Source organism: Pygoscelis adeliae, unplaced genomic scaffold, assembly GCF_000699105.1.
Source record: "Pygoscelis adeliae isolate BGI_AS28 unplaced genomic scaffold, ASM69910v1 Scaffold103, whole genome shotgun sequence".
In the NCBI taxonomy this organism is placed as follows: domain Eukaryota; kingdom Metazoa; phylum Chordata; class Aves; order Sphenisciformes; family Spheniscidae; genus Pygoscelis; species Pygoscelis adeliae.
Window position 1 is genome coordinate 4,870,566 of NW_008824723.1, and position 8,610 is coordinate 4,879,175.

At 41.4% G+C, this 8,610-nt stretch overlaps 1 protein-coding gene across 1 annotated transcript in view; it reads right to left on the minus strand.

Moving 5' to 3' along the window:
• KCNQ3 (potassium voltage-gated channel, KQT-like subfamily, member 3) overlaps positions 1-8,610 on the minus strand; it is a 40,857-nt gene that overhangs the window by 20,365 nt on the left and 11,882 nt on the right. Inside the window, exons 5-9 of the mRNA XM_009323380.1 lie at positions 8,122-8,277; positions 6,632-6,742; positions 5,313-5,408; positions 3,498-3,592; positions 1,745-1,771 (exon numbers count right to left, since the gene is read on the minus strand). Coding sequence (XP_009321655.1) covers positions 1,745-1,771; positions 3,498-3,592; positions 5,313-5,408; positions 6,632-6,742; positions 8,122-8,277 — 485 coding nt within the window. The remainder of the gene's footprint in view (positions 1-1,744; positions 1,772-3,497; positions 3,593-5,312; positions 5,409-6,631; positions 6,743-8,121; positions 8,278-8,610) is intronic.

An 8,610-nucleotide genomic window follows, 5' to 3' on the forward strand; every position in this document is an offset into this window, starting at 1 on the left:
AAGGTTATTACATATGTAGCAACATAAGAGCAAGATATATCCAGCTAGAATGAGGGGCCTCGGGATTACAAGATTTTGAGCTGTGAGTCATACTTTTCAGTTTTTAATCCAGTGTTTCAACATAAAATGACTTAGTCTAGTAGTCTGAAAGATACAGTAACTCAGAAGCTTCTCCACGAACTGTTCTGTTGCTGCAGGTGCAGGAGTTTCTCTAGGGTGGCTGTGACCAACAGCAAACTGCAGCAATCCTTCACTTTCCTAATTTTAATCTGCTGCTGCATCTGAGTCAGAACATGTTTTGGCTCAAGGTATGGAGTTATGTACTCAAAAGGATTTCAGCTTCTAAGCTCTCTCCTACATATTAAAGGCCAAAATTCAGCTGCTGCCAACCCTGGAGATGGCTAAAATCTCCAGACATCTACATTAATGCAACTGAGCTTGCTCATGACTGCTTAGCCTGGGCAGTGCCGTGGATGTATAGTACTTAAGGTTCATGAGGGTTCACAAACTAACCCCCATCCAGGCAGTCTTTGAAAAGGAGCAGGTTAGCTCATGATGATGATGGTAGGAGGGGGAAGTAATCTTTTCCCAATAATTCAGGACTACAGCACCTGCCTGTACTGTAAGAAAACTTGGTTTTTCTTTTCTGTTAAAGGAGGTTTGAACCCCAAAAATTCATAGGAGAACAGCAAGTGCGAATCTGGTTTTTTCAGCTTCCTTTATTGAAGCTGTCATGTGTTGCATGAAATGTTTAAAAAATAAAAAGATAACTTTTCATCAGGCCAGGGACTGGAACCCAGGCCTGACCTCTGACTAACAGTTTTCAAATTTTGCTACAATTCTTGCTCTTTTTCTCTGCACTGTAAATGGGGATGCAAATGGAAATAGGTTCAACTCGAGTCTGTGGAACTATTTATCCTTTAATTGCTATTGACTTTTGTTGTGGGTGATTCATTGACAGCAGTTTAGCATTAAGTATTTCACATTTTAGACCTAAGAGGTTGAATTTTATGCGCTTTTCAATCTGCAACTTAGCTGCAGAGGGTTATAAATATATCAATTCCATCTGAGACCTTGCAGGTTGACTGACAATGACTGCTTTGTTGTAGTCTTCAGTGACTGACCAGCATTAGGATCGATGATTCCCTCATTCTCTTTGCTTGTAAATTCCCCAAAGTGACTGGGAGCTTCCCCATCTGTTTCAGCAGGGTTGGGACCAAGGCCTCAAACCTAAGGTGGCTTTTTTAGTACTGCCAGAGAGATTGACTATCCTGCTGATCCATCTTAGCCATCCATCTTAGTATTTATTGTCAAGAAATCTTTGCACATGGTGAATTGACACAGACTTGATCCCTTACACTGCAACATCGCTCTGTGCAGGACTGTTGAGCAATAACATGAAGCAGAACTTTAATTTCACCCCAGAACAACCTGGATGCTAAACCCCGGCTCTATGGCATGGATCAGGAGAAATCTAGACCATGATTAATCATAACGAACAATAAAGCTGTTTACATACAGTCAGCAAGCAACACTGCATTTGTATGAGTAGCATTTTAGCTGTGTTGTTAAATTGGGAAAAAAGCAAGCAATTAGGAAATGGACTGGTTAATTGTTTTTAATGACTACCTGTGGTGTTAGTAGCATGTTTTGGTTAACAGCTCATGAATCCACAAAGAACCATTTAACCTGCATCCTCCAATAACTGTATTAAAACAAGGCTGTAATAATGGCAGCTACGTACCTGGCAGTACCATCCAATTGCTCTTTCCTTTTAGAGAAGAAAGGAAGCATTACAAGAAAGCAAGGAGAGAAGAATCACATAATAAATTCAGCAGATTTTTTTAAACAGAAATTTCTAATCTATTGCTAATGGTTTCTAACTCTTTTGTTCTGTGATCATAACTGACAGCAGAATAAAAGCTACATTTTCAACTAGCCATAAAGCAAAGAAAGTGATATAGTTTCCTGAAACCAATCTGTGCTGCTTAGACTGGCAACATAGTCTTTGGTGAGAAGTGAACTCTCTTGCCCTCTCTCCCAGGACCTTATTTGCAAAACACCTATTAAATTTCAGGTCGCATTTAAATCACAGAAGAACCTACATACAACGAACAAGTTTGAAGTCACGGTAATGAGTCTAGACTCCATGCAAGCCTGACAATTATTCTCTGAACAAAACCTCAGGTCAAGAAACCTTCTAGAAATTACTCTATAATGGATAATGTGGGAATAGATAGAGAGTGAGAAAGGATAAAGAAAAGGAAAGAAATGTACTGAGCCTTAATTAAACACTTTTGTGGTGTTTTTTCTTAGAGACTGCCTTTTTGACCTAAGTGAAATCAATCCTAAAGAAATATATTGTGAATAAACAAAGAAAGAGTTAATATTTGTAATTTGCTCCTGCCTGTATTGAAGGCAGGAGCCTGAAATATTTCTTCCAGTCAGTTTTGAGCAAGAGCTGGAGCTGCAGTATTAGTGCAGTGAGCACAATTTACATGCGGAGACCTCTGTTTGAGCTGAGCGATAGTTTAAGGGCACTTTTTGTCAGAATGAGGCATAACAGCAAGTCCAGAATGAAAGTTTAAGGTGTAAACTTGGATAAGTAATGCCCATTATTAGCAGCTGATAGTCTGTAGCTAGAAGTCTTGGCTTTCATAGGGCCAACATTTTAAAATATTAGGAACTCAAGGTGAGGAAGGTGCCTGTTTGACAGGCAAGAAAAGTGAGGATCAGACAGACTCATATCCATAAACATATGAGTGTCCATTAAGTCTGAATGTCTTTATGTATGGAATGCTTTCCACTGAACTCAGAAGTGGTGATTAAAATAAAACCATGACCCCAAATCTGCAAAAAAGTTTCCTTGTGAACCTTCAGTTAATAGTTTCAGTGGGAGATAGTTTTAAACATGCTTTGGCTGTCCTCCACTGAATTATCCCCTCGAGCAATTGGTATTGCCAAAAGACAAGCATTTAACAAGTATTAATTATGTTCACATGCCATGGCTACCTCTGTGAACAACACAATTCGCAGGCCAGTTGAGTTAAAGAGGGAAAAGTAAGAATTCTCAGCATAGCCCATATCTTAAAATACACAACTGCATCATAGAGGGTGCGAGAAGTACAGGCGCCTCTGAAATCCAGGGTTAAAACTTTATCAGGATAAAAATTACAGAGGGAGAAATTGAGATTTCTAGGGCGATAAACTCCAGAGTCTTACAAAGGGAAGCTGACGGTGAGGCAGCCTTCTCTGTTTAATGCTAACATGAGAGCCACTGATGGAGTTATCCCTGTGCCCTTAATATATCCCACCAGCGGAAGGGAGAAGAAATGGATCCAGAAGCCAAAAAGCATATTTTTCAGTCTCAGCCAGGAAGTTAACTGGCAACAGTCTGTTACCTACAAAAGCCTCATTGATATATATAAAGTCTATGTTTCCTGTCCTGACTTATACTTCACAGAAAATGATGATGGAGAGATGGATAATGCACTTACCTGAAAAATGGAAATGATACAATTGATTCATAAAACCGCCAGGTAGCAACTAGATCAATCCTGTTGGGATTAGTAGCATAGTATCTCCAAGCAGCCTGAATTACAAGGGAGAGGAAATAATTAGTGTTAGGTAAAGCTATTCCCCAGGCTGACAGCAGCCAGATTGCTTCAAAGAACATAACGATGCACCCGAGTGACTATCTGGAAATTAATTACTAATCATCAGCAATACCAAATGAGTGTCACTATACAGCAAAATTACAGACCACTGGATTGTGGTCTGGGAGGGCTGTTAAAGGAGACAGGACATGACAGAGAACCACCAATATCAACATCAACAAGACATTACATTTGACTAAACTGGTTTTATTCTCCTGCCTGGTATGTCTAAAAGACCTTCAGGCACTGCTGAATTTGTCCAATATTTCTGGAAGTGCTTAAGCTAGTTTACTATCTAATATATCATAAGAGGAAATTTTGCTGAGAAATTTTCTATTTCAGCATTTAGCTCCAATCAAAATTCTCTAAGCACATATCTAAAAAATACTGTAGTTAAATTAGCTACCTGCTAAGTGGAGATGATATAATTTAAAAGGTGAATTCAATTCACCACTGTCCTGGTTTTGGGTGGATAGAGTCAATTTTCTTCCTAGTAGCTAGTATAGTGCTGTGTTTTGGATTTAATATGAGAGTAATGTTGATAACACACCGATGTTTTAGTTGTTGCTAAGTAGTGCTTACACTAATCAAGGACTTTTCAGCTTCCCATGCTCTGCCGACTGAGAAGGCTGGAGGTGCACCAGAAGCTGGGAGGGGGCACAGCCAGGACAGCTGACCCAAACTGGCCAAAGGGATATTCCATACCATGTGACGTCATGCTCAGTATAAAGAAGAAATCTTGGAAGCGCAAGTCGGCTCATTTAGTAAGGGAGGAAGAAACTTCTTCTAAAAGGGATGCCTGCAGCCCCTTCTATTTGCTAAGGATTGTTTTTAATGAAAACAGCATAATATGCCACTCAGCCTGTTTCTCCTGAAGACTGGTTTGATCCTGAGCAGTCCTGGGCACCAACGCTTCCATCTGATATCACAGAAACTTCCTCTGTCCCTCTGTGGAAATTTTGCCATTTACTTCACTGCCATCAGGGTGTTTTCCACACCTACTAAGGGTAACTCCTGTCAAATTTTTCAGCCCCCAGACTAGTAATTTTAAGCTTAATTTTCTGAATTCGTAACGAAGACCATAACTGAAGTCAAGGAGTCTCTTCCCATTGAATCCTCTGATCGTCCAGTGACATAACAGAAGATCCAGGGTGTGTTTCAGTTTTTACAAACCACACATACTATTTATGTCATTTGCTTTGATTGAAACTGTCACTGTGTATTGTGTTACTTCTATTGCTATTTTCATACCAATAACAAAATAACTTTGTTTGCACATAAAATCACTCTCTCAAGGGAACTGACAAAACGTGAATTTTGGAAAGAATATGTTTTCAACAGCTTCTTTTCTGTGATTTCGTGGCACTGATGCAGAAGTTGGTTGGTTTCCAGAAGCTAGCAGATGAGACCCTTTCTTCTAAAGACACTGTTCTTCTGAAAGATATTCTGGGACTTGAAAGATTCCTCAAAAACTGCAAGGATCACTGGACTATCTAGCTCAATGTGAAAAAACTGACTCCTTTACAAACACAGCTTCTCACCTCCTGCAATGGGAAATGAGAATTTGGGCAGGGGTTAAGCAGCGGCCCTTGTTAGCATGATGCAGCAGTCTTCATACACAACACTTTTTCAAGGAGGGGATAAGTGGCTGCAAACCTGAATGAGTTCAGCTGCTGGCTTTCTTCTTTTCTCAAAATGTTTTTGACGATGTTGCTCCTGGACCTTCAGTGCCAGCCCTGAGCCCAAAATGCCCTGAAAGCATAGAGTGATGCAAGATTTTAGACATTTCGTACCTAGAAAAACTGGATCAATAATGAGAGGAAACAGGTCTGTAGGTGGAGACGGGTATGGCTGCGTGGGACCTTTGTGCAGTACAGTATGCCTTTCCCACTGCTCTGCTCATGGGACATGAGTTTGTCATGATCTTCTCAAGGGCCACAGGCCACACCAAACCATTTTAAGGTCCTCAACAGGCTTCTTGAATGCTTACTGCTTTTCCAAGCTGGATGTGTCCAGGTGGTGTATTACTTTCACTCAGGATAGAGTGAAACTGTGCTTGTGTGATAAAAGAGCTATGCTAACCATATTCTGGATTTGGGTGTGTGGGACTTCCCATCCTCTGTGAAATTCTTTCCAAGTCTCAATCTAAAGGAAAGATATCCTAAAATATGGACTCGGGATGGTTTCTGTTGCTCTTCAGTCCATCTCACCCAGATATTGTCTCATTCTTACCTGAGGACTTTGCAGACAAGGCAAATATTTGGCCTATGTAACACAAGAGAACAAATATACTTTCAAAAGCAATTTAGAGATCATTTCTTAAGCAGCCAGAGTAGGATTCACCTGGCTAGATCACCTGTATTGTCACCTGTTATCTAAATTCCCTTTAATCTTAGTGGATAGAAACAGCACTTCTGTGGTGGTGTCAGAGATCTCCTCTAGGAAGGAAGGGAAACAGGTGAAATGAAATGCTCTGCAGACCTGCACTAGTTATAAAGGATGACCACTGGTCTGTGATGATCACTCAGACGTAGATCTCTAGCTTGCAAGTGTTTAGAGCTGGGTAAGATGGGCCCAACCCTAATTATTAATACAACAGCCCTTTAAAAATACATCTTATGTGGCTATGTCAATACCAGTAAACTAACCCGGGCCAGGGTGCAGGCTCATGAACTGCCCTGTGATTTCCCAGACTGTTCACTTGCTGGATTAATTTTGTCCCGTGCCAATGAACACTGTCTCAGAAAACACCCACACATGGTTCAAGGAGTATCGGGGTGACATATTATTCCCAATAAGTTCTATGCAAAGTTGGGAAGAAAGGAGTTTGATTTACTGATATAGACCAGCTCAAGTGTCTGAATCACTTCTTAAAAAGGGATTTTGATTCCACTGGCAGTTTTGATCAGTTTACCTTCTTTTTGCAAATGTACAGTGCTGGGCTGTGCCTAACAGAGGAGGGGGAAGGTACTTACTGCAGGAAGAGCAAAGAAAGACACTCCAATGAGAGAGAACGTAGCTGCAATCAGCCGTCCCTCCCATGTTTTGGGGGTCTTGTCTCCATACCCAATCGTAGCGAGGGTGATCTGTGGGCAGAATGACCAGGACTTCCCATAAGAAAAACAAAGCCAACAGTTCTGCTTTAAATGTCACCATGAAACCTGCAGTTAGTGTTATGGGTGCTCATGCACAGCTTCTTAAAATAAGGTCTTGATGATGGGTCAACCGTTTTTTTTTAATGGCATCATAGTCCAGAGGCATTGCACCAGGGAGAATGGATTTAGTCTTAAAGCAGCTGCCTCTCTAAGATGCATTTGCTGAAAGGGAACTCCATGTGACATTGCACGCAGAGTGAGTCTCCGGCCCACCATCAGTGCACAGTTAGGAACGAGACTTGCCAGTTTACAGCTTGCAGAGCTTTAACAATCAGGGCTACCTCTCCCTGAAGTCTTAGTCTCTGTAAAACAAAGATGACTTCATGAAAACTTACTCCTTTCCTGCACAATTGTTAATTTCCAGCTGTATACCTTTTCTCACCCATGAGACTCTACCTAAATGTCCTGGATATGTAAGGATATGAAAATATCCAGGTGTTCTATGCAACACTTAGGACCTTTTGATTAATAACAGTGGGGAGGAACCTTGCCATTTATGAGTGAACTGCAGTAAATAAAAAAATATGCTGCTGAATTTTAGTCACAGCATGATATAGACTCCCCTAACTGTTGGTAGCAAAGCACCATGAATTCTGCCTACCAGATGGCAGGAATATTTTGTGATCAAATGAGCAGTGCCGCAAACCAATACTCCTCTCTTCATCAGAAGAGAGAAGAACAGATGTATCAAAGGTCTCTCTTGCTCACTATCCTACCACCAATGACATTCCCTGAGTGATTCTTGGGGAATGCATGCAAGACACAAAAGAAGTGTTGAGTTATCCTTTCCAGAGACATTTTGGACTTGTTAAATTTCAGTCCATTAATCATTGCCCAATGCTCCAGTCTATTTAGATCCCTCTGCAAGGCCTCTTGTCCCTCAAGAGGGTCAACAGCACCTTCCAATTTGGCCAGCTCTGGTTTTGCCATTTTCTGAGGGATGTAGCTCTCACAGGCAGGATACTGCTGTCATGAGAGCTAGGTCTCCCATAGACATAGGCTCTGTCAAGTGCAGTTGTACCCAAAGAGACACTCCTCTAAAAGAGAGGTTTCCCAGAAGCCAAGAGCACAAACTGATTTCTGAGAGCGGTTTAAGCACCTAAGGGCCTTTGTCTGACTGAAAATCAACAGGGATATAAGTTCTGTTAAATGGTTGTTGGGGCATCCCTACTTTGGCAATGTTATACCAGTAACATGCTCCTCACCCAAATTTAGCAGCACTTATACTGTAAGCCTTAACATCGATAATTAATCTCTTCTTGGATATGAAGTTTTTAAGAAGGGGATAAGGTATTGTTGGAGTCACTTACCAGCCCCCACCACAGTGCATCTGCATAGGTTTCAAACTCTTCCTTCATCTCCACCCCATTAGCATCCTTTTCAGGAACATCTTTTTCAACCAGATAAACAAGAAACGAGGATAGGATGAGTGTCAGGAACCCGATGTACCAAGCAGTGATGAGTTCCTGCAAAAGAAACAGATGGACAATGGAGGGGCTGAAAACAGTCTCAATACCCACAGTGGCAGAGTAAACATCAGGAGAATAGAGAAGCACTGAGGATAACAGCAGAGCTGTTGCTGCTGGCTTGGTCACAGTCCATGACCAGCCCACCTCAGCACTTACTGGGAAATAATGCAGAGATTTACAAGAATTAGCCCTTACATGGCATCTTCCTTGGGAACAGCTTGGAGCAATCTGCAGTTGTAGTTCTGCATAAAGCTGGGTTAAGGGCTTAGCTGCACATGTGACAGAGGGTGCTGCAGGGCTCTGTCCCTGACTCTGACTCTTCCCATTCCT